General features: G+C 33.2%; 1 protein-coding gene across 1 annotated transcript; it reads left to right on the top strand.

The window, feature by feature from the left end:
• Positions 1–4,037: 4,037 nt before the first annotated feature.
• On the top strand, positions 4,038–26,821 carry ANXA1 (annexin A1). The gene is made up of 13 exons (XM_074206354.1): positions 4,038–4,146; positions 8,230–8,309; positions 8,581–8,689; positions 12,894–12,988; positions 15,322–15,435; positions 16,370–16,460; positions 18,306–18,385; positions 18,609–18,665; positions 19,879–19,972; positions 20,248–20,343; positions 22,685–22,743; positions 24,637–24,759; positions 26,337–26,821. Exons 2-13 carry the CDS (start codon positions 8,244–8,246, stop codon positions 26,391–26,393), a joined length of 1,041 nt encoding a protein of 346 aa, XP_074062455.1. The 5' UTR covers positions 4,038–4,146; positions 8,230–8,243; the 3' UTR covers positions 26,394–26,821.
• Positions 26,822–26,912: the final 91 nt, after the last annotated feature.

Raw genomic sequence — 26,912 nt, 5'->3', positions numbered from 1 at the left:
AGTCATGTTGTAAAAGAAAATATAGATGCTGACCCTCCACCCCCAAAAAGCTTCAAGAAAAATAAAGTTAAAACAAAAAGTATGCACCAATCTGTATTTAGACACCATCAACTTTCTCACTGGGAATGGATAGCATTCTTTATCATAAGTCCTTTAGAGTTGTCTTGGATCACAGAGCAGCTGAGAAAAGTTAAGTCAATCACAATTGGTCTAAATTAGTGTCTTTCAAATATATTGGCTTTTTTTGGTAAATTTTCACCCCATTTGAAGTTTACTGATTTTAAATATACATGTATGCAACACACACATATGCAGATGTGTGTGTTTGTGTAGTGTGGAGGAAATTCTGAGAATTCAAAGATAGACTAGCAAAATATAAATCCTGGTATATTTGGTCAAATTTGGAAAAGGTAAATTATGGACTCAGTGATGTCTGCTTTTCAAAGATCAGCATAGCTAAGCTCTCAGGACAGTCATCATCAGATATTTGGTAATAAAGTGATGTATGTTTTCAGCTATGTAACTCTGAGGATTATTTGTTATGGTATCAAGGGTTGGTTTTTGATCTGTGTTCCTGGAAGGAATGCCCCCCCCCCCCCAATAAAATCCAGGACAGTTGAAATATTGGCATAATCAAAGGATTGTAGATCAAGAACTGAAAGGGACACCAAGGGGTATGCAATTCAACCAGGGACAGGAAAATTAAGTGAGTTAACTACAGTGACACAGAATTTGAATCAAACACTTCTTATTCCAGAGTTAATATGTCTTTTACTGGACAGAGATGCACAAACTTAGATCCTTATGAAAATATTTCGAATATTTGAGAATCTCTGTACATGAGAAGAATTGCTTCTGGAAACAAGCAGGCAAAGGAATATTTACTGCAGAATAGATTTATGTTCATCTGAAAGGTTGTGAGCAAAATTAGATAATGAGGCAACAAATCTTAGCAGATAGACTATTGTATTAGAGTCAGGAAGAACTTCAAATTCTGCCCCAGACATGTATTCTAGATATGTGACACTCAGCAAGTCACTTGCCCTTTTTTCAGCCACGGTTTCCTCTGTAAAGTGAGGGGAAATAACTGTAGCATTTCCTCTGAGGGTTGTAATAAGAATCAAAGGAGAAAATGCATGTAAAATGTTTTGCAGACTTTAAAGCAGGAAGAAAATAAACATTGATGAATTTTTGAAATAATCTTTTTAAATTGACTGATTTGTGCTAGGAACTGTGCTAATTTGTGCTGCAGATTTATTTCATTTGATCCTTGTAATAACCCTGGAAATCTGGTGCTATTATTATTCCCATTTTTACATTTTTAGTAACAGGAAACTGATACATACAGTGGTTATATATGACTTGCCCAGGATTACACAGCTAGTAAATGCTTGAAGTCACATTTGAACTCAGGTCTTCATGATTCCAGACAGGATACTTTATTTGTTTTTGTTTTTTTGTTTTTTGTTTTTTTGCAAGGCAATGGGGTTAAGTGGCTTGCCCAAGGCCACCCAGCTAGGTAATTATCAAGCCTCTCAGGCCTGATTTGAACTCAGGTACTTCTGACTCCAGGGCCGGTGCTCTATCCACTGTGCCATCTAGCTGCCCCCATGTTATTTGCTACACCAAATAACTGCCTCTAGAACTATAAAAATATCATTCATAATGATGTAACCTTTGTTAAGTCCTATTTTATAATTACATTTTAATTACTAACCATTTGTATTTCTAGGTATTTATTTAAATAAAAACAAACATGTATCACTATTGATATTAGGACAAAATCTCTATTCTTAGATCATATAGGAAACTTCATAGAACACGTCTTCTGTGATACCTCATCATCCCTTCAAACACTTGTTTTACATTTGTTTATACGTTTACAAAACTGCCAAGAATTCATTTGTGTTAAAGCTAACATGTAACTGAATCCATACAAAAGAAGTTACACAGACAGACCCCTTTCTAATAAGAATGCTTATATCATGGTATTGTGGTTCACCTCCTTAAGCTTTTTAAGATGGAGATGCAACATGGAGAGGACTATTTTCTTTTATCTATCTATCATCTATCATCTATCTATTTATCTGTCTGCCTGTCTGTCTGTCTGTTTGTTTGTTTTTCTCCAGCTACATAAAAACAATTTTTAACATTTGTGTTTAAAACTGATTTCCAGGGGGCAGCTAGGTGGCACACTGAATAGAGTACCGGCCCTGGAGTCAGGAGGACCTGAGTTCAAATGTGACCTCAGACATTTAATAATTCCCTAGTTGTGTGAGCTTTGGCAAGTCACTTAACCCCATTGCCTTAAATTTAAAAAAAAATGAAAAAAACTCATTTCCAGATTCTTTCCCTTTCTGCTGCCCTCCCCCATTGAGGAAATCATATATGTATATATACATACATGTATATATACATACCACACACATACACACATACACATATAGTTATGTAAAGCAAGAGAGTGTGATTTTCAACAGAGAGCAAATTTCTCATGAATCAAAGGCACAGATTCAAATTTATATTATAAAAAAATGAGTCTGTGAAAGCAAAATAAACAAGACCTCAAAAGATGATGCCATGAGCATGGCTATTTACAGAATTTATGCATTAAAAAAAGTTTGTAACAATGAGACCAATTTATCACTGTGACATTGTACAGTTTCACCAAAATTAAATTTTAGAATAATTTAGAAATTTAAATAATTTGCTACAAATGAACTTGAACTTCCCTATAGGTCAACCTTTCTTTCTCAAATCCTACTGGCAAAAACACAATGAAACAAAAAAATAAAATGAATAAAGTCTATAAAAAAAGAGTGATTCTCCACCCCCCCCATGTATTCCTAGATTTTTTCCTTTTTTTCAGGGAATTTTATATTCAAATGGCAGAGAGTTAAAATAGTTGAAATTTCAACAGGTTGTGGAGGGACCAGATCTTCCTTAGACACCAAACTAGTTTCTCTTTTCCAATCTTCCTACTTATGTAAGGGAATGACATTAGGTGAAAATAAATCTGCTAATTGTCTCATTTTTCTTGTAAGGATACAGAATTACAGATAAAGTTTATAAGAGCAATGTTTCTCAAATTGTGCTTTATGGAATCCTGAAATACCTCAAGTATACATAGGTATGGATGTGTTCAACAAACCTTGGGTTGTTTATTAAACATCATTGGTGTACTAATTTCAAAGAATTTTATTATGAGTTATGCTAAAATTTTTTTTCAACTGAAGAATTCCATCTACCACAATGAAAAAGTTTGAGATCCACTGATTTAGAACCTTTCTGCATTTACCCTAGATCCTTGCTCCTAACTTGCCACTTTAAGGGCAAGGCTCCAATAGCTTTCTCTTTAAAACCAAGAGAACTGATAAATTATAGAGGCATTCATATTCATCCTGCAGGGATTAATAGGATCATAGATTTAGTGCAGCCAGGCAAATTTATGGGTCATTTAATCTTAGTATCATCTTTTACAAAGACACTGGGGCCCAGAGATATGCCCAAGGCATTCTGGGTAGGAGAAAGAGTAGGGATTTGAACCCAATTCTTCTGAGTCCTCTTCAAGTATTTTTCCATTGTGAGGACTACACACCTTCTATATGTGAACCTCCCAGGTATAGATATTAAATATTGAATTTTAAGCATAAATCATAAGAACATAAACTATGGAAGGTCAGGGACTTTTTACTTTTTTCCTTTGTATCCTCAATTAATATTATATAGTGATTTGAACATCATAATTAATGCATTTTTGAGATTGGATTGTCTCTGGGTTTAACATTTCATATCTAGAAATCTTTTTTGTCATGGTCAAGCAGAAATCAAAAGTAAAAAAAAATCCAGAAAAAAATTAAAGTGACATATTCATTCTTCCTAATAGCTTCCTTTTTTTAAAAATTTCTTTGAGAAGTCAGCTATGAGCTGGCTAGTTTTGCAAGCCTGTTTGCATTTTGTTAAAGGGAAGGACTTAGTCATGTCCTCTAGACAAAAGACAGCCAATCAGTGGAGCTGAACTACAGCTCTGGTTGCTAGGTGTGGTCAGTCCTTCCAAATATATAAAAATCACAAGCTCTAGTTTTGCTCTTCTACCTTGAAACTTTTCCTGAAGATTCTTTAGCTGTTTGAAAGAGAAAGAAAAGGGTGAGTTTTTATTTCTTCCTCAGGAACTCTACTGCTTTTTCAACACTTTCCTAAATTCCCTGTTCTTTAAAGTTTAGCTCTTGGAAGCAGCTGGCTCTGGAATTTACACAAGTGGGTGTGGCTTGCCATTTTCTAAAAGATTTTTTAAAGCATTTATGAAATTAAATTCAGAACATTGTGTTAAAATTGACAACATTGTTTACTTTTGTTGGCTACTGGATAAAAGAATAAAACAGAATGACTGGTTTACATCACATTAAAAATCTTTCACTTTCTGGTCAGTTACCATGGAAAAGGGTATTTTCCCCCCCTTCCACTGCAAGTTATGTTTCCAGTGAAGTTATGCATGCCTTATATGGATAGGAAAGGGAGGGGGATGGAAGAGAGCTGAAGTTTTCAGAAAGTTTCCCAGAAAAGAGGAGGCAATTTGTAGTTTAATTTATTGCAGCTAGAAAAGTTAACCAAACTTGAGCACAGAATAGTAGTAATTGAATTATTTCTAGTTAAGATATTTTAAAATTCATAATTTTGTTTTAATTATCCTTCATAAGATACAGATAAGCTTCTCACAACTCTTCTTTTACAGGGTGTGGTCACATTCCGTTTCTAGGTAGTTATGTGCTAACCTGTTTCTCAATTGCTTAAATCATACTTGAGGGGAAAGAAAATAGATGATTTCCTGGGTGCTGTACAATAATGCTGTAAGCTGCAGGAATGAGAATTGGACTTCTAAGACCTTCCTTTTCGTGGGGACTCTGGTCATTGAAGAAATTAATGGGTGGGGCAAGCACAAAGAAAAGAGTCATGGACTCAGTTTTCTTCAAGTTGGAGAAAACTAGATTAGAATTTAGAGGAACTATATCTTTAAATTCTAGTTCTGCTTTTTTTTTTTTACTATCCATATGACTGTGGGTAAGTTATGTAAATAATCTTTTCCTCAGTTTTCTTTTCTTCTTAGAGACAATCTGGCATAGTGGTTCAAAAATTCAATGTGGTTTCAGGTCCTGACTCAGCTCCACAATAGTTGTATAACCCACAATTTGCATTGGTAGAGAGAGTTCCTGGTATTACAGAACCTTTCTCCAAAATTCTTTCCCCCCAAGAAAGAACCTTCCAGCCTACTGAGCCTTCCAGTTCAAATTATATGACCTTAATGTTTTTGAGACTTAAAAGTACTGGGGTTATATTATATTGAGGCTATTCATTATTTCAAAGTATCCTTTAAAGATTATTGCTGAAGTCCTTTCATGAATTTTAAGTTTATAAACATTTAGAAAAAAGAGTTTCTAGTAGTTAAATACCTTTTATATAATTAAGCACTTGTTTAGTTTAAAATTTTAAGATGCTCTTAAAAGTCTTGCTCTACTCTCACTTTTTGGAAGATTCATATTGAAAACAATTTAAATTTGGTGAAATTGTGATTCAATCATAATCTTAATAGTATAATGATGACTTAGTCACAGGTGATACCTCATATGGAAGGTAGGCAATTAAAACCTGGTTAAGTTGATACTGAACAGATAATTAGTGATGACTTCATTGTCTAATCTAATAATGATTAATATAATCCTTAAACATTAAAGTGTATATTTACTTAAGAGTTTAAAGAAGAGTAAATTGTTAGAAATTTAGATCAGGTAAACTGAATACCTCCCAGCTCTATTATTTAATTCAATAAACATTTATTTATTAAGTGTCTTGATTGGTAAGGTATGTTTGCACAAGGTGACATGAGAGAAAAACATGAGTTGGTGGAAAGAAGACTGGCCTTAAAGTCAGGAAGTCCTGGACTCAAAATCCCTTATCAAATACATACCATCTGTGTGACCACAGACAACTCATTTACCTAGCTAACTTCTCTCAGTTTCCTGAAGAATTGAATTCCAAGATTATAAATTAAAGGTTAGTTGCTTATCTGCATTAGCAAGAAGTTTTTTCTAAAGAAGTTTCCCAAAGGATTGGTAGACTGATTTTCTTTATCATTTATATAAGTAGGTATGGGAGATCCTTATTGGTAAGAAATAACAGGACAGAGGCTGACAGATTTTTTGAAATTTACCTCTAAATCCTTTTAGAAACTTTTAACTTACTGATTCAGTCTCCAGTAAGCATATGCTTGCAATTATAAAAGAATTTGAATTGTAAGTGGAACTATTACATCCACAATTGACTTGCAAACTGCCCTAGGTCCTGGAATTATGATGGGTTGCAATATTTGAATTTTGCTCTAGTCTTAGTCTCTCATTAGGATGATTCCCTAGCCCCATCAGAAGTTTGTCTTTTCAAACTCAAGAAACATATATTCATTAGGAAGTGAAAGCAGATAATGGTTAAAAAGAAAACAATTAACATTTTAAAAACTTGAAACATTTCATGGTCTATTACAATCAAATGAGTTATCTAGTATTATGAATATGTTTCCTCTGGAATGGTTTATCTCAATTTATGCTTAAAGGATGTTATTTGTTTATTTGTTTGCTTTAATATTGCTTAATAAAGCAATTATTTGCCTTGTTCAGATATTTCTCACAAAAATTGAACAAAGATCTCTCTGGACATGCAAATACAGAAACATTGCTAATCCCTAGAAACAGACATATTCAGCAACAGATATCCTAGGATTAGTAGACTGTGATTTTTCAGTAATATGCATTAAAGAGAAAAGATATGTACTGCTGCTTCTTGGGTGGCAAGGGAGGCTTTAGATTTTACAATGAACATAGCCAGTGTGCAAAGGGGCTGGTTTATCTTGATATGAGAACTGACAAAGCACAAAGAAACTTTATTTCTGGGTTATAAGATTAAGTGAGAGTTTTGTCAGTTTTTATAAAGTATGATGGAGTTTGAATCAAAGCAACTTTGCTGAGATTCTGAGTGTCATGGTTATTCTGGGAAGTAACTAAACCTCTCAGTCATCAAATGGGGGAGCTGTAATGATGACTTCTAAAGTTTCTTTGAACTCTAAATCTACAATCCTTTGAAATAGCAACTATTTCAATGGTTAAGCGACTTATCTTCTCAGGACCCAAACTCTCAAAAGTTATGTTATTAATCATGTTGGGAGGGCAGAGAAGCAAAAAATAAAATTATAACCTCAAACCTAAATCTTAAGTTCTTTAACTGTTTTCAAGGCAAAAGACACTCTGCATGAATGAATATCTATTTAAAAAATAAGTCAAAATAAGTCTAAAAGAAAGATTTTTTTAATTTAAAAAATAAGTCTAAAATAAAGTCATTTGATATAAAGAAAAAATGCATTTCTGTCTCCTTGGAATCTATCAAAGATAATTTAACCTTTGTCTAATCATTATAAATATATCCCAAATATAGTGTATTTTAATATAATATATACTATAAACATTATTTGCATATAAATATATCCAATCAAACATGCATGCATACTTGGAAAATACACATGCATACACACACACACACACATATAAAATATATGTATATCTATCACCATATCTCACTGTATTAGATATGTTGTTGTCTTCAAGGGAATATGTTTTACATGTGTGTACATATATATATATTATATATATAATATATAATATATATAATATATATATATATTCATGGGGGTGTCTTTATATATGTACATTGTTGCCCTCAGAGTTATTTGTACTTATAAAGCCAAACCAAATGTTCTCACTTCTTCGTGAAGGTTAGCTTTGAATTCTTGCTCTTAAGAGTACTTGTCTCTAATTGACCAACTTTTCTATTTCCTTATATTCCAATCATAATTCTTTATGGGCTATGAAAGTAGATATTCAAGATTATTTGAATGGTGAGTCAATGAGGAACCATCATGAGTATAATCCTAAAGGCCTCTGTAACAAATATGTGAGTTTCATGATAGCGATAGAATCAGTCAGGTCTTGTTCAGATTCTTTTATCTTTGTCTTTTGATAGAACAACTCATCTCTATGAGAGTAAAGTGTGATTAGAAAACAATATGGCATATAGTTTGCTTCAACTACCAGTTTCAGGTGGATTCATGGAAAAATACTACAGGAAAACTTTAAATGCTAAGGGTCATTTTCCCCTTCATTTTAACTTTTACTTTCATTTTCTTTTCAGACACTTCTTTGAAAATGGCGATGGTAGCAGAATTCCTCAAGCAGGCCTGGTATATAGACAATGAAGAGCAGGAATATGTTGTAAGTATAGATATTAGTAGTTTATTAAAACTATGCTAACTTTGGCCACCTCCTATTCTATCACTTCTTTTTATGTTCTATTTCCACATTAAAATGGAAGCTCTCTGAGAGAAGGAACTTCCTTTTATCCTTATAACCCTGCCCATAGTGCTAAACAGGGTCTTACCAAATGCTCACATAGTGAGCAATTAAGTGATGATATTCTTATCTATGAACATTTTACTCAAAACTGGGCATTTAGAAAGAAAAATTGTTTTTCCCCCCCCTTTAGAAAACTGTACAGGCATCAAAAGGAGGACCTGGGCCATCAGTTAACACCTACCCTAGTTTCAATCCTGCTTCTGATGTTGCTGCATTGGATAAAGCTCTAACTGTGAAAGGTAATTATGCCATATCAGAACACTGGAAAATGTGTGGATACATAATGTTTAAACAATTTAAATTCCATGAAGGTAGGAATTGTCAGAAGGCTTTTCTTCCACAATGCTTAGCACCAAGGTGGCCATAAATAAGTAAATATTTGAATTTAAACAAGTAGGAAAAATGTCTACTTCCATTTCAAAGTTGAGGAATTTCAGGTGAAATGAAATTGTAGTTTATGAGTTCAGGTTTGTAGAATAATAGACTCTCGAGTTGATGGGAATAGTAGTGTCTCAGGGGTTAGTATGAGAAAGAATAACATGATGACTCTTCCTTTTTACACCATAGTCTGTCCAAGTTTGGAAATCCAAAGAATCAGGTTTGAATTTTTCTCTATTCCTTGCTGCCCAGCCACAGTTTTTTTAAATTTAATATTTATTTATTCTCATTTAGTACAATGTTTTTTATACATTAATAAAATATTCTTCTTTAAGAGTAAACAAAATACCCCCTTCCTCCCAAAATATAGATTCACTTGAGCAATAAAGGGGAGAGAAAAAAATTAAAATTAAAATTAAAAAAATAATAGTAATAATTGTAGGTATGGCCAGGTGGTGTAGTGGACGGAGCACCAGCCCTGCAGCCAGGAGCACCTGAGCGCATATCCTGCCCATACACCAAACAATCACCCAGCTGTGTGACATGCAAGCCACCCTAACCCCACTGCCCTGTATAAACCAAAAAAAAAGAAAAAAAAGACATAAAATAAAATAAAATAGTAATAATCATAGGGGTGGCTGGGTGGCAGACAGAGCGATCAACCTGCTATGTGGCCCCAGGCAGGCCACCCAGCCCCATGTGCCCTGCACCCCCCCATGAAATAATAATAATAATAATAATAATAATAAATGTGCTTCAGTCTGTGCTCCAACACCACCAACTCTGTTGTAGGTAGATCACATTCTTTATGATAAGTCCATCGCAAAAGTTACTTCCATATTTTTCCACCATTGCCATTGCTGATCGCAACTCCCTCCTTTCGTATTTCCCCACTACTATATGTTATATTTTCTCTCTCCTTTCACTGACTCTGCTGTAGGGTAGCTGAGTGGGGCAACAGAGAGATCCCTGGCCCTGGGGCCAAGAGGCCCTGAGCCACCATACCACCACTTAGGCCCAGCATCCACCTGGCCCTCCAGGCCATCCAATCCCAGCCCCTTGCAAGAAGTAAAAAAGAAAATGTGTTATATCTGACCACTCTCCCACCATGGTCCATCCTCTCCTCCTTCATTCACATCCCCACCCCTTCCCCCCTGTCTCCCCCTCTCCTTCTTACCCCAGATGCCTATACCCCATTGAGTATATATGCTGTTTCCTCTCCTAGCCATCTCTGATGAGAGCGAAGATTTCCTCATTCCCCCTTGCCTTCCCCCCTTCCATATCATTGCAATAGTTCATTGTAATAAAGAAAAATCTTATTATATGAAATATCTTGGCCTATCCCCCTCTCCTTTTTTCTTTCTCCCATTACATTTCCCTTTTTTCTATTGACTCCATTTTTACACCATATTTTATCTTCAAATTCAGCTTTCTCCTGTGCTTCATCTATAAAAGCTCCCTCTACCTGCTCTGTTAATTGAAAGGTTCATATGATTATTATCATTGTCATTTTTCTATGCAGGAATACATGCAGTTCATCATCAAGTCCCTCATATTTTCCCCTTCTCCTCCAATCTCTATGCTTCACCTGAGTCCTGTATTTGAAGATCAAACCTTCTGTTCAGCTCTGGCCATTCCAACAGGAATATTTGAAATTCCCCTGGTTCATTGAAAGTCCATCTTTTTCCCTGGAAGAGGACATTCAGTTTTGCTGGGTAGTTGATTCTCGGTTGCATCCTAAGCTCTTTTGCCTTCCGGTATATGTTATTCCAAGCCCTAAGAGCTTTTAATGTAGTTGCTGCTAAGTCCTGTGAGATCCTGATTGCAGCTCCGTGGTATTTGAATTGTGTCCTTCTGGCTGCTTGTAATATTTTCTCTTTGACTTGGGAGTTCTGGAACTTGGCTACAATATTTCTGGGGGTTGGTTTTTTGGGGATCTCTTTCTTGGGGGGATCTGTGGATTCTCTCCATTTCTATTTTGCCCTCTGCTTCTAGGATATCAGGGCAATTTTCCTGTAGTAATTCTTTGAAAATGATGTCAAGGATCTTTTCTTGATCATGACTTTCAGGTATTCCAATAATTTTTAAATTATCTTTCCTTAATCTGTTTTCCATATCAGTTTTTTTTCAATGAGATGTTTCACATTTTCTTCTAATTTTTCATTCTTTTGGTTTTGAAATATTGATTCCTGATTGCTCATAAATTCATCAATCTTCCTGAGTTCTATTCTTTGTCTGAAGGATTTGCTTTCCTCAGAGAGCTTTCTTATCTCTTTTTCCATCTGGCTAATTCTGCTTTTTAAAGCATTCTTCTCCTCAATAACTTTTTGAACTGTTTTATCCATTTGACCTAAGCTGGTTTTTAGCATGCTATTTTCTTCAGCATTTTTTGGATTTCCTTGACTAAGCTGTTGACTTCATTTTCATGTTTTTCCTGCATCTCTCTCCTTTCTTTTCCCAGTTTTTCTTCTAACTCCCTCATTTGATTTTCAAAGTCTTTTTTGAGCTCTGTCATAGCCTGAACCCCAAAATCTGTTTTTCTTGGAGTCTTTAGATGCAGGGAGCTTGTGCTTCCTCATCTTCAGACTGAGTGTTTTGATCTTTCTTGGGCTCATATGCAAAATATTTCTCAATGGTGTTCCTCTCGTTTCTCTGCTTGCTTATTTTCCCAGGCTTAGCCTGTTTTGGGGTGCTTCCTGAGCTTTTGGGACACTCCCACAAGGGTCTCAGTGTGAGAGGCTCTGTCCTCCCTCCTGGTCTGTGAATGACGATATGCACCCCCCTCTGCCATGGGGCTGATGTGGGGGCGGACGTGCTGTTCTATTGGGGGGCCTAGACTGTGATCAGGATCTGAATGTGGTCAGAACCCCAGAGTCCTGTTCCAGGGGCAGAGCTCAGCAGTGTCTTTCTTCACACCCCTCCCCAGGTTCAATGGACTCATGCCCTGAGGGCTCCTGCTTACCTGCTTCGCTGAGCTTCAAGTGCTGGCTCTGGCAGAGGTCCCCCACCCCTTTCCCTAATTTGTGCCTGGTGCTCCCCGGGGTGTAGCTCAAGAAACTCCCCTGCTGCTGGGAGCCTAGGCTCCCAGTGCCCTGGGACTGCCTCCAGGAGGCTGAAGTTCTTTCGCTGTGGGGGGCCACCCGTCTAGAGTGCCGCCCCTCTGACCCCGGGGAGCAGAGCCTTTCTGTTTTTTTCCAGGTTACCTTGAGTAGGAGAACTGCCTCACTGGGTCCCTCTGTGGGTTCTGTCTTTTGAAAATTTAGTTAGAGTCCTTAGTTTAGAAGTTTTATGAGAGAGCACCCAAGACATGATCTGCTCTTGTTGCCATCTTGGCTCTGCCCACCCAGCCACAGTTTTGACTTAGTTTTACAAGTTGGAGAAAAAGAGAGCAAGTTATTTTCCACCTTTCCCTGCTAATGAGAGATTGCATCACATAATAAATAAAGAACAGGTCTCAAAGTTACAAAAACATAGGTTCAAATCTGACCTCTAATAGCTGCGTGATCTCAACAAGTCATTTAATATGCCAGGGCCCTAGACAGCTCTTTGACATTATATGTTGAAGAAAAAGGGCCAATTGGCAGTGGTAGAGGAAATTTCCTCACTAGGGAGTTTCATTTAACTTATAAAATCATAAGTCCACTCTCCATTCTCTATCTCTACTATTCTAACAGACTGGATAACATTTATCTGTTGACTTCAAGAAACTATTCCCATAGCATGCCTTCAAGATTAAAAGAATACTAATTTTGAGGTTATCTATTATTTAATCTACTCTTCCAATAAATGTAGTTGGAAATTTGGTTCTTTGGCTTTTGAAAATAAATGTTGTTAAAATACAATATAAAATAGTTCATAATTTATTAACTTTTCTTGAGCATAATTTAAAATCTCAAGTCTAAGTGGTGAATTGGCTTCTTAAGACAGTGTACTCTATATTTTAATGTTTAACTGAATTTTTTCAGGGGAAAATATAATAGATTGATTATCTGCCATTTAGATTTATAGCAAACAAAACCTAACCAGAAAATAATTTTGAAAATGTGGTTGTACATCAATTTTTAGGTGTAGATGAAGCAACCATCATTGATATCCTGACAAAGAGAACCAATGCTCAACGTCAGCTGATCAAAGAAGCATACCAACAGGTCAAAGGAAAGGTAAACTGAAAACTTTTTAATGAGTTTTAGCCTTGGAAGAATTTTGAGGTACCAAGCTACAGTGGAAAGAGAAATCCTTTGAAGTTAAAGAGTCCTACTTTGATCACTTATTTTCTGTGCAACCTTGGAAAATTAGCTTAATATGTCTAGGCCTGTTTCCTGTCTATAAGGGCTGTGAAGTCACTTCTATCTCTACCTCTACAATCCTGTACCTTTTAAAGAACATTTATAATCTAACATAATTTTAAATAAGAAGATAATTAACCTTCAGTTACCATAATTTAACTTTTAGAGATTCAGGTTCAAAAGCAAATACCAAGCCACATTCTTGTTTCTAATAAAAAAAGAGCCTAAATAAAATTACCTTATGTAGCATTGTTTGAAAGGCACTATTCTAACTGAGGGCATCTAGGTAGTAGTCTACACTGAGCTTGGAATAAAGAAGAGTCATCTCATGAGTTTGAATCTGGCCTTAGATATGTACTAGTTGTGAAACTTCTTTGCCTCGGTTTCTCACCTGTAAAATGAGCTGAAGAAGGATGTGGCAAATTATTCCAATATCTTGGCCAAGAAAACCCCAAATGGGGTCACAAGGAGTTGGATATAACTTAAAAATGAACAACAAAATTTGAACTGGAAGGAAGAGTTTGCCTAATAGTTACAAAAATCTTAGTGAAACTTTAAGCTTGAATAACACCAGACTTATAAATATTACAAACTTACAAAAGCATAACTTTAAAGTTTAATTTAGTATTTATTCTTATTTGTGTACATTTTAAATTATAATTTTTATTTTTAATTTTAGCATGTGATACATCTTGTGTATGAATTTCTAGAATATATATATATGTATATATATACATATATATATATATATATATATATATATATATATATATATATATATATATATTAGTTTTTGCTCAAGACCATACAGCTAGGTAATTTTTAAGTGTCTGAGGTCACATTTGAACTCAGGTCCTTCTGACTCCAGGGCTAGTGCTCTATCCACTGCACTACCTAACCTCCCCTCTGGATGATATTTTTTTCCATACTAGTAGATCAGTGGAATCAGTCCTTCTGCTTTAACCACTTCAGTTTTCTGATCTATGTGAGATTTTTTTTGTAAGGTCAAACACATCATGTATACATCAAACTTCATTTTTTAGGGTGATCTTAAGGCTAGACTTGCAAGTGTATTTCTTTGTGATACTAAGCATCATCTTAAGTATTTAATCTTAAGGTTTTTGTTAAGTTCAAAAATCAACTAGAATGATTTAGATAGCACAAGTTGCTGGTTGTAATAAATTTTAATAAGAAGCATATCAATATCTAAATATTTAAATAATCAGCTTTTAAAATATTTTTATAAGTTTATAACATTTATACTTCTGAAATTGTCAAAGCTTAAAGTTGTATTAAAACTTTTGGGAAAAGCTCTACATATATATGAGAAAAGCTCTCTTTATATATGTATGTGCAGTTATACTTATAAAAATCTGTGCATATGCATGTGTGTGTGTGTGTGTGTTAGTAGAACAATAGAAATTTATAGATCATCTGGACTATCCCCTATCCCTCTTTAGTTTTTAAATAGATGAGCAAAGGAAGGCCAAGACAAAGGAAATTACTCTGATAGAGTAGCACAAGTAAATGACAAAGTTCGGACTTAAAGTGATATCTTCTTATCCTAAATTCATTTCACTTTCTACTAGGCCATGTTGCTATTTCTTTTTTCTCACCTGAAATATATGTATCAACATTTATAAAATCCCTCTCACACACAGATTCAATTCTATAGTTGAAACTCATTTGTGATATGATTAACTTGGATTACTATAAATGTATCAGTTTAAAATTTCACCTCATATATATACATATGATTTTGCCTTCCATGAAGCATGGAAAAATGAACAATAGCCTTGGTATCAGGAAATCTGGAATCTAATTCTGGTTCTTCCATGTTTTCCTACATCTCAATTTTCTCAACTATAGAATTCAAGAGTTAGACATGTTTGACTTATATGATTTCTTCTACCTCTAAATCTACAGCTCTTTTAAAGAAAGATTTATGAATATGTTGTACTTCTTTTTTTTCCTCAGTGTTTGAAAGTGTTTTAATAATTGATTGTTATTGCCATTATATGGATTCCTCCTTAATTCTTTAGAATGTCTTATCTGGTTGCATATAATGTTGTCCATGTTTTCGAGGATGGCTTTATTTGGGTAGTAGGAAGCTTCCCTTAGGTTTACCTAAGGAAAAGTCTTAGATTTACAAGGAAAACCAAGGTGTTTCATAGTGACTCATTAATGCCACCCCTTCTCTTTTATAGTCCTTGGAGGATGCTCTGAAGAAAGGTCTTACAGGTCACCTGGAAGATGTTGCTGTGGCTTTGTTGAAAACCCCAGCCCAGTATGATGCTGAACAGTTAAGGGGTGCTATGAAGGTAATTTATGACATTTGCAAAATACCTTACTGATGTGTTCACTAGTCAGATCCTCCATGTTGGGAAATTCTATAGACCTAATGCATAAATAATGGATGCCAGTAATTTAATGCATAATAATTTTATTAGTGCTTATTATGTACCAGACACAGTGGTAAATGCTAAAAAAATACTAAAAAAACCTCAAAGAACATGGTCCCTGCCCTCAAGGAAATCATATTCTAGTCAAGATAACATAATACAAATAACTATTTCCATGCAATTTATATACCACATTCTACCTGCCAAATTTCCAATTTCTGTAAATGTTAGTACTTATTGTGGGGCTTGGATACTAGAATGCATACTCGGGAGACTTGCTATCCCAGGATTTTGTGAACCAGAACATTGTGAGACAAAGTTTGAGTTATATGCACCAATGGGTCCTTTGTGTGAAACAATCTGTACCAAAATTCTTAATGCACAGTCTTTTGCTTCTAAAACTTCTGGGATGTCTTTTTTTTAAGGATTACTTTTTATACTAATAAGCCTTCCAAAATCTATAGAAACCTTCTTGCTGACCATTTTTACCTGGAGAATCCCTGGATATATTTTAATTAAAACTGTCTATATGAACTTTTTGGATCTGAGTGGTTCATTGCAAAGGATGTGGAACCCTTCTTTCAACAATAAACATTGAATGATTATAACTTGTTATTACTAAATGATGGAAGAAACTCAGTAAAATACATCAGATACCAACATGTCAAACAATATCACTTATTGTAAGGCTTGTCTTTGACAGTATATTTAATGATAATATAAATGCTTTTTCATTAAGAAAAGTTGTCTCTCACAAGGGAGAGAGGGTATAGTTAAACTAATATTCTTCAAATTCTTCTAAAAATTAAAGTAATCTTCATTTAATAAGACCTTTCCCCATATTTTTGTGTAGGGTCTTGGAACAGATGAAGATACCTTAATTGAAATTTTTGCATCAAGATCTAACAAAGAAATCAGAGAAATCAACAGAGTCTACAGAGAGGGTAAGTCAACAGTGCCTTATACAAACATAGTGAGATAGAAGATGAGGAAATGATATTTCCTAAAATTTTAAATTTATTGATGGAGACAGATTCTTTGTAAATGTCATAGAGTCAAATATTTGGCACAAGCAAAAGGGGAGCAGGATAGGAAAACAGAGAAATATAGCAAGTAAAATAAATTTTTGCAATCAAAACCTCTGACTCAAATGAAACCAACCCTGATGACAAAAAATTGGTAATTAAAAGGTATTCAGAGATAAAGTGTAATAAATATATATATTTATTAATTGGGTTTCTGCAAGTCTATTCCATTCCAATGTTTTGAGGCTGATTTCTGAAGGAGAGTTTTTTTCTCTGAAGAGAGACTGAAAAATGATTCAACTGTCCTTTTGCCCTTACATAATAATCTCCCTAACAGGCTATAACTGACATCACTCTTAATTTTGATTTTTTCAAATGTGGATAAATAATTACATCTCAGGTGGGGACCAATAGAAATAATTATTTACTTACTGTAAGGAACTGAGAACAGAGATGTATTTTTTTAAAAAAATTTTAATTTTACCTTACCACATTCTGTTAATGGTAATAATGATATGGAAAAGAGCAGACTGTATGTAGCAAGGCAACCTCTGACACCATTCTATCTTATTCATATTCAACCTTATAAGAAATGCACACTGGTACAAATAATTTTTACTGGAGACCACAATTAACCACAACAACATCATCTTCAAGGAAGTAGGATATATAATTATTCCTCATATAATAGGTTTATAATATAAATTAATGAAGAAGGTTTGAAATGTTTTGAGATCTTATATGAAACCTGGTACCTTGGACCTTTTGGAACCCCAAAACTAAAGCAATGTAATCTGGTGCCAGGGATTGTAAATTCAGTCTAACTGGACCATTTAGACTTTTGGAATTTCAGAAGATGCTCCCAGTTTTAGTAGTAAAATTAGTAAGTAAATTAGTAAAATTTAATTAGTAACCACAACTACAACAATTACTATTTATTTAGCACTTTAAAGGTTGTAAAGCACTCAACATATTTTAATGATGAGGAAACTGATACTGAGAGAGGTTAAGTGATTTGTAGAGGGTCACATAGCTAGTAAGTGTCTGAGGCAGGATCTGAGCTTTTATTATGGCTTTTCATTCTTTTGGACCCTGACAAGTAATTTGAATTTGTATTTATGTTCACATATATTTTATAATCTCTATTTGAGTAAAATCTTCTCTTATTTTTATGCTGCATCTGGTACCAAAGATCACATATGATAAAATATTGTTTTCAATGAATAAACAGTGGTATCAGTAAGCAACAGGAAAATAAGATTATTATTCAACTTTAAAAATAGAGAAAATACCCATCTACAGTTTCCACTAAGGTTTTACAATTTTCTATGTTTTACAACTTTTATGTATTTTCTAGCATCATGTATTGCTCTTAGTATTTCCATCTTTTTATTTTTTAATGTAATCAAAATAATAAATACAAATTGAGTTTTTATCCTAGCATCTTAACTTTATAGGGGGAAAATATTTCTTTTGTCTCAGTTTGTCTGCCTAGGTTTAAGGAACACATATATTGCTGAATGGGTTATCATTTAATGGCTATATAGATGGTTTAATCCGCTAGTAAAGCAAACCAGTCTCTGAAATATCTCTGGTGATTAAATATTGTGTCATTCCTTCATGTTTTGCTGTTTTACTGAACAAATGACTTTGGATAATACAAAGCCATATTTACTTTGATTCTACTACTATGTAGAGAAAGATACATTTTTTTCCCTCACTTAACGTATTATTTCTTTTATTTTTTTCAAACTTGGGCTATAGAACTTAAGAGAGATCTGGCCAAAGACATAACCTCAGATACATCTGGAGATTTTCAGAAGGCTTTGCTTTCTTTGGCTAAGGTATGTGATTGATTTAAGTAACTTTGGTGAATGTCATCTTTTGAGAAGGAGAATAAACAATAAATAATAAACTATAATTTTGGGGATCTTTCAAGAAATTTATGTTTGTGTGTGATTCCTAAAATTTTATGAAAAAAATTATTATGAAATTTTTGGTTATGTTGTTAAAAATATGCTTTAAAAGAAAATTAATGTTATTTCTCTCCCTTCCTTCCCCAACTAGGGTGATCGAAGTGAAGATGTGGGTTTGAATGATAATCTGGCTGATAATGATGCCAGGGTAAGGATGTGCTTATCACTGTGAATTTTCTTTTCTAATGTTCTACCCTTGCTATAGCTACCTTTTCTATAAAGATTTTTTTATGAATGTCCCCTCATGACTTTCTTTTGGAGACCACTAGTTGACTAACATTAAAGAATAAATCTGATTTTTTTATCTTTTTTTCTTCCTGTACTTTGAGTAAAGAAGGAATCAATGGGAGAAAAATTATTTATTAACACTTGCCACATACAAGACCCTGTGCTAATTACTATTAATACAAATACAAGCAAGCAAAATAGTCCCTGTCTTCAAGGAATAAACATTTTGATAGAAAAAACAGCCTATATCCATGGTAGGTAGAATTGAAAAGGAGGAAGAAGCATAAAGGGAGGGTAAATTGTAGAGATAGTCAAGAAATAATATAATCCTAAGATTGTTCAAAGATACAATGGAAGGTCACCAGAGTCCAGTAGAGATAGTCAAGAAGCAGTATAATCCTGAAATTGTTCAAGATGAGATGGAAGGTCACCAATCAGAGTCAAGAGTTCCAGGAGGGCAAGAATAGAATCATAAATCTCATGCTGGAAGGACCTCATTTCAAAGAGTAAGAAATTGAGGCCCATTGCATTAAGTCATAAATGTAATAAATAGTATTCTGATGCCAGAGTCAGCACTCTTTTCACTATATAATACATTTATATATTAAATAAATTAAGAAATGAAAGTAGGCATTTAGTTGATCCTCCATATTTTTTGACAAAATAATTCCACTCATTCTTACATTCCATTAGTATTTTCAAAGGATAATATTTAACTTTAGCATAAATTCCCTTAATCAAAAACATTTCTTTTTGGTTACAAATACTGGTCTTATATAGCTTCAAAGACAATGATACCTGTGATATAAGATGTGCATTCAAGGAGAGATTAATGGAATTAGAGATAGGGGCAATTCTGAATTAGCACTTTGAGGTCAATAAATATTGAAAAAATAATGAAATTTCAGATGATGTCCTCTTATTGATACCAATTAAAAGATATTCCTCTGGAGCCCTTAACAAATAACCACTCAACAGATATTTATTGAGTAATCCCCTTAGGAAAAATAGCGTACTTTTTTACTTCTCAAGTGAGTAAAAACCCAGTTTTTGACTTGACTTTTTTTTGTCTGAAATTTTTATTTGATCAACATTTAAGGAGGAATTATTTTTTATTTTTTACTTTACAACAGGCTTTGTATGAAGCAGGAGAGAAAAGAAAAGGAACTGATATAAATGTATTCATTACTCTCCTTACCACAAGAAGTCTCCCTCATCTTCGCTGTGGTAAGTAGATGCTGTGCTTTGGTAGGGGTAGGGTAAAAAAAATGGGGTATAATATGGGGATATAATATAACTGAGTAACACTGCCCCTCCCTCCTACCCCTGGTTGCATGTTAGTGAAAGTCCATCCATGAATTAGAAAAATATTAATACATGCTTTGGTCTTCCCCTCAAGCCTCATTCCTGCCCACTTCCTCCAAAGGATTGTTTCTTCTCATGTCCCCAAGTTTGGGGTAAGGAGAATGATCATTTGACTTGATTTCATTTTTTCTTTATAGTATTTCAGAAGTATAGAAAATATAGCCAACATGACATGAACAAGGTATTGGACCTGGAACTGAAAGGTGATATTGAGAACTGCTTAACTGCTATTGGTATGTGACTGTAGTTGAATTAAGTTATAGTTTGAAGTTTGAAAATATTCTTCTTCCTACAGAGAAATTAACTTTTTGTTATATTCAAGTAAATATGGCCAACATCATTCTCTCTGACAAGAGATGGCTTTATAAAAATTCCAACATTACTCTCAAGTATAATTGAGGGTAGACAATGTAGATTGGGAGAGGGGGAATGTTTTTCTTTCAATCAGAAATTATTTAGCTCCTATTATGTGCTGGAGACTGGGGAATGTCACCCCAAAAGTAAGACAGTCTTTGGCCTCAAAAAGCTAATCTTTATCAAAGGATATATACCACATTCACAGGTAAGTATTTGGACAATAAAAACAAAACTAATACACAGTGATAATGACACTGTAAATCAGGTTGCAACCTTTTCATTTTATCAATTAAGAGTTGGTACAGAATTTCTTCCCATTTGAGAGTACTGACTCGAGAAAACTGTGAATGCTGAAATCTTGGTATAACTTGTCCTGGCAACATTGAAGGGAATTTTAGAGTTTCATGTAATTCAGTCTGTAAACAATAATAACAACTAGCATTTACATAGTTTTGTAAAGGGATTAACAAATATTAACTCATTTAATCTTCATAACAACCTTGTTTTTGTTGTGGGTGCTATTATCCCCATTTTACAGATGAAAAAGCTAAATGAGACAGAGGGTAAATGACTTGCCAGAGGTGACCCAAATGACCTGAGGGAGAATTCAAAATCAGTTCTTCTTGACTCTTGGTCTTGTGTTCCATTCATTCTACCATACTGTCAGTGGTTAATATCCCTGACAGATGCTCATCTGGCTTTCACTTTTAAACTCTTGTTGATGGACAACTACCAATGTATAAGACAGTACATTCCATTGAACAATAGAAATATGTCTTTACCTTGTGATCTACAATCCGTCTCCCTCATTCTGCTCCCCATTGATTCCAATTCTACTTCCTTCTGGAACCACAAAGTTTATCTCTTTTTTGGATTATAGCTCTTCTTCTATTTGAAGTCAGATATCAGGTCCTCCTAAAATTTTACTTTCTTAAACAACCTAAGTACCTTTGATTATCATTCCTGTCACATCATTTCAGTATCCTTTTGTAGAGATGTTTTCAGTTTTCAATGTTCTTATAATATGACATTAAGAACTAAACACCATACTCCTTGTGTAGTATGGTGATCATTGAAACTTATTGTTTCCTTACTTGGAAATAAAGTTTCTATTAACATAGCCTTTCAGATTTTATTTTTATTTTTTATTGTTCAGTTTTTAAAAATGTCACATTCACTCATATTGAACCTTTCAAACCCCTCCATATGAAGTGTTCTTTTTCCTTTTCCCATATTTATACTATTAAGAATTTTTAACCTTGTGTTGTAGTTTACATTTTTTCATTATTAACTATAGTTTTGTTAGTTTGCTCCTCATCTTTTTCCAATAGACTTGATTTTCCCCTGGCTAGAACAAATGGAAATCATCTCATTTAGATACTAATAAATCCTTGGAATTTTTTTTTTTACTTTTTTACTTAAAATTTTTTTTTATTGCATCATGTTTCTTTGGTAAGAATAAAACTCATGATGTAGAGTCCTCCACACATCTGTAGAATGATAGGGCAGTTTTGCCTCTATATGCTGCAATGGGAATAGTTCTAGATAAAGCTTCATAAAAACACCCCTATAGACCATCTCACTGACCATTGACAAATTGTGATATCATCCCTCAAGCCTGGTTCTTGCCCTCCTCCTCCAAAAGATTGTTTCTTCTCTTGGTCCTAAGTTGGGCAAATATTTATAAAGCACTTGCTATGGGCCAGGCATATTGTGTTAAGTTCTAGGGATCTAAGAAAAGAAAAATATGAACCCTGCTCTCAAAAAGGAGGATAATATATATATACATATATATATGTAAATATATTTATGTATATGTAAATATACATAAATATATATGTATATGTATGTATGTATATGTAAATATACATAAATATATATATTTACATATATATGTAAATATATTTATGTATATGTAATATACAAAAATATATGTAAATATATTTAAAAGAGTAGAAAGAAGAAAGCCTTTCAGGAATATTGTACCATTCTGTCCATTACAGCTTGGATTGGATCACCCCTGAGGTTTTATGAAGTACCAAAAGTCTATGATCCTATAATCCAATATATGAGAAAGAACAGATAACCATTCTTGTGTTAACATCTTGTGATAAGCATACAAGCTATAAAATGTTCATTCTCATGCATTCATTCATTCATTCTCTTTCTTTTTCACTTTCTCTCCCTCCCTTCCCCTCTTCTCTTTTTTGCTCACAGTGAAATGTGCCACGAGTAAACCAGCTTTCTTTGCTGAGAAGCTTCACAAAGCCATGAAGGTACAGTTTGCTAAAGTACTTTCTGTTGGGGGAAATCTTACTATTTTAAAGAAATGATATGTCTGTACTAGTTGAAAGGAAATATGCATTTAATTGGACTTTTTAGGTGGAATCAGTGGCTTAAATGATGAAGAGAAGCTTGTTTCACATTTTAAAAAAAACCATAGTTGTATTTGACATGTTTAAGGTGATTTTTAAGCATGCACTTAAATTTGTAATTAAAGTCCTTTTGTGAAAAATTTTGATTTGCTTTGAACATAAATCTCAGTACACATGAAAACTGTGACATTCTATGTTTCCTCTTGGTCTTTGCTGTTTAAATAGTATAATTGAGACTATTGGCTATCTAATTTTCCTAAGATTAAGTTTTCATCTATTTAATATGTATTTCTACTGTCTATAAAACAGTGATTGAATTTAAAAAGCACAGAGAGCAATAAATATTTTAAGTTTTGTTTTGATTTTAAGAAATTATTTCCAACAATCTGATTTAAGCTAAGAAAAAAAAGAGAAATGCTTTTAGATGTAGGTGATTTTTGCTGGGCTAATAACTTCACAGTAATCCCTCACTGTGAAGAAAACTCATTTGTTTTCTGTTGATCTATTCCATTGATTACCAAGAATCATCAATGGAATGGAAATCAATATTTAACAAATACTCAATGATTTCATCTATTAGTTTCCATTCATTCCCCACCCCACTCCCTTTCTTCATGAAAAAATAGCGGCAAAAAACCCTTCCAAATTATAGATATATTTCATTATAGAATAATTGAATAGAAAAATAAAGACAAATCTCTTTACCTTATATTTTACAGCTAGTGATATATTTTATCACTAGCTGTGATAGAATAATTATGTATATATTTTCTATTGTGTTTTCTCTCAAAACCTATTTTCTGCATTTTTCATAAATCTTTTCATAGAGATTGTTAACTTGCAATATCAATCTCTTACAACAGAAAAAAGTTGTAATTTTTCCTTTATTGCTAATAGGCATACTTATTTGTTTGTTTATATCTATTCAAGGATACATATTTGCATATATTTGTTTATCCATTTTCATATATATTCTCAGTTTAAAAAATTAATTGGAAAGCATGAAGAAAAATAATAAATAATAGATATGTTCAGGAGTCAACCTCTATTCCCCACTCCTCCTATGATAATAAATCTAATCATTAATTCCAAAATAAGAGGGTTGGACAAATACAGAAGCTCACAAACTTTTTGCTCTCATTTCCCCTTTATACTCTTAAAAATTACTGAGGACCCTTCAAAGAACTTTTATTTTTATTAGTTATATTTATTATACTAAAATATTAGATATTAAGATGTCTTGGCGTTATTGTGAAAAAAAGTTTTGAGCTCACAAAGGACCTATGGGTCCCTAGATCATACTTTGAGAACCATTGAGCTAGATATCTCCAAGTTCCTTTCTTACCTTTAAATTCTGTGAACCTATGAAAGTTTTCAAAGAAATAATTTTTATATAGTGTACTGCCTAGGAATAGAAAAGGTAATGATGAATTGAGGTATAAATAAACAAAAATTCTTTCAGATATTTTTGCCATTGAATGTGAACCAAGCTCTTCTTACTACATGTTCTTGTATGTTCCTTGAGAAGCTCTAAATTGTTGCCTTTAGTAATGCATAGAGTTGTAATCAGGGTTATATAGTTATCATCAAACATATAATCTGCACTTGTGTCTTTCAAACCCTAAGAGTACCACTCTATCTGCCATGCTACATGATCTGTATGTATAGATGCTATAGCACAATTTCTTTAAGAAATGAAATCATATAGATGAGCACCAACTTTTGTACCCTTACCAAAAGTTAGTGAGAATGTCACATGAATAGTTAACACTAACAGTTATTTGTTTTGAATAGGGCTCTGGAACTCGTCATAAGGATCTTATCAGGATCATGGTTTCTCGTTCTGAAGTGGACATGAATGATATCAAGGCATTCTATCAAAAGATGTATGGCATCTCTCTGTGCCAAGCCATCCTGGTAGGGTTTTACTTCTGATATATAATAATCAACAATTCTTTTGGGGACTTAATGTATTATTTGTTTTAAGGACAGAAGTTTTCTGCCTAAGAATTGGGATTTTTATTCATTTGTTTTTGGAAAACTGCTTATTTTTCAATTTAATGGAAAATCAGGCTGATTTTCATTCTTGGGGAGAAATATTTCTAGTTTTCAATATTTTCTTGATTTGGAGGCCCATTTGAGAATGTCCTAGGAGTGAAAGATAGAATTTCCTACTGTCCTAGGAGTGAAAGATAGAATTTCCTCCTTCAAGTTAGGAGATCTTTGATCACAGATTAAGGAAGAAGATTCTTTAGAACATATAGTCTAAAATCTTCATCTTGAAAATAAAGAAATTTAGAAAGAGAGAAATTAAATTTTCATACATGTTTAGTGGTAGAATCAGAAGTAAAACTCAAGCATTTATATACTATCTCAAAGAAATTAAAGAAAAAATTAGTAATTGAATGTGGCTTTTACTATTCAGAGATTTCTCAAAATTATGGCTAATTCCTTTTGCCTATAATAGAACCTTATAGGCTCAGTCATGGATGGTTAATTAGCTATTCAGTTGGAACTATCCTTCAAATACCATTTTTGGAGGTTTAATTTGGAGAAATAGTATTTGGTTCTGAAAAAAAAGGATTCATTTGTTAAGTATTTCTCAATGAATAATTTAAGTATATCTCAGTTTGCCATCTTATAGACACACATGGGAGAGTGTAATTATAATTTCTTTTCATTTATTTAACTACAATGTTTTAAGAATAAATGAATGAAATTATATTTATAGAAAAATACCTTTATTACTAAATTATGCAACATGTTTTTAAAATTAAAAAAAGAAACTACCCTATCCAATTTACAGTTGTCCTATTTTATATTTGAGGGAAGACAAAAGAAAAGAAAGAGAATTATGGACTAATGTCATAAATATCGATTCAAAAATTTCAATAAAACTGGAAAAAACAACAATACCCCATAGAAATTATTTACAAAATCATCACTACAGCCAAGTTTTATTTATATTAGAAATTTAAAGATGGTTCAGCATTAGGAAACATAATTGATCATATTAAAACAAAAAAAATATAAAACCACTTGATGTCATCAGTGGATGCATAAAAATAGGAATACATCAGGGAATAAATTTAATTGTTCCTTAAAAGAATTGGCACTGCTTTAATTCAAATTATGTTTTTTATTAAGTGACAAAAATCCACTTGTTCGAAAGGAATGGTCAAAGAACTGTAACTATCTCTGTTTTTGATGAGCCACTCTAACATGTGATATGGTTAACTTGATATCATGTTACATTTAGTCATATTACATGACTTTGTATTCTTTCATGTGATTGTATTACAAAACATTATCTATTTCAATTCAATTTGTAATCTGAAATCAGTTAGCCTTGTTCATTTTTAGAAATAATCAACAATTATTTGTTAAATGCCTACTTTGTCAAGAGTATTTAAAAGTGAATTATCATTATTAATGACCTCAGTGAATTGATGGTTATTTTCAGGCAACATTAATTTTTTTTTTTTAATTTACAGGATGAAACCAAGGGAGATTATGAAAAAATCCTGGTTGCCCTGTGTGGAGGAAACTAAATGGCATTATTCTGGTATACTCCATCTTTATCCTCAGAAGACATTATTACATTTGTCTCTGCTATTTACAAAATATAGCATAGATTCAAACAGAGAATTTTTTTTAAAAGCTTAGTTTATCATTGTTATCTGCTTTTTGTAAAATTTAATCTGGAAAACTTATTCTTTTTTTATCTCAATGCTGTATAATAGTGCTAATATTTTTAAAAAATATCCACAAAGCATGTATCCAACATATTTACATTTAACAATAATAAGAGGTACAACTTTTGCCCAAGAACTTTATATAACATGGAAAATAAAGCAAACGTGTAAAAAAAAAGGATTGATGTGTCTTTAGCCCTTAAAATTGTTTAATTTTTACACTGAATATTAATGAATACATACAGGTATTAGTTGAAAGTATTTGACCCAAATCTAAATTACAATGTTTTAGTAGAATATGCTAGGAGACTTCCTGTTCTTAGAAAGAAAATAATTGGTTTATACTTTAGAAAATACTCAGATTCTGGAGTAACT

Source organism: Macrotis lagotis, chromosome X (genome assembly GCF_037893015.1).
Source record: "Macrotis lagotis isolate mMagLag1 chromosome X, bilby.v1.9.chrom.fasta, whole genome shotgun sequence".
NCBI lineage: Eukaryota > Metazoa > Chordata > Mammalia > Peramelemorphia > Peramelidae > Macrotis > Macrotis lagotis.
Note: the sequence above shows the minus strand (reverse complement) of the source record. Positions and strands in the feature narration are given on the sequence as shown.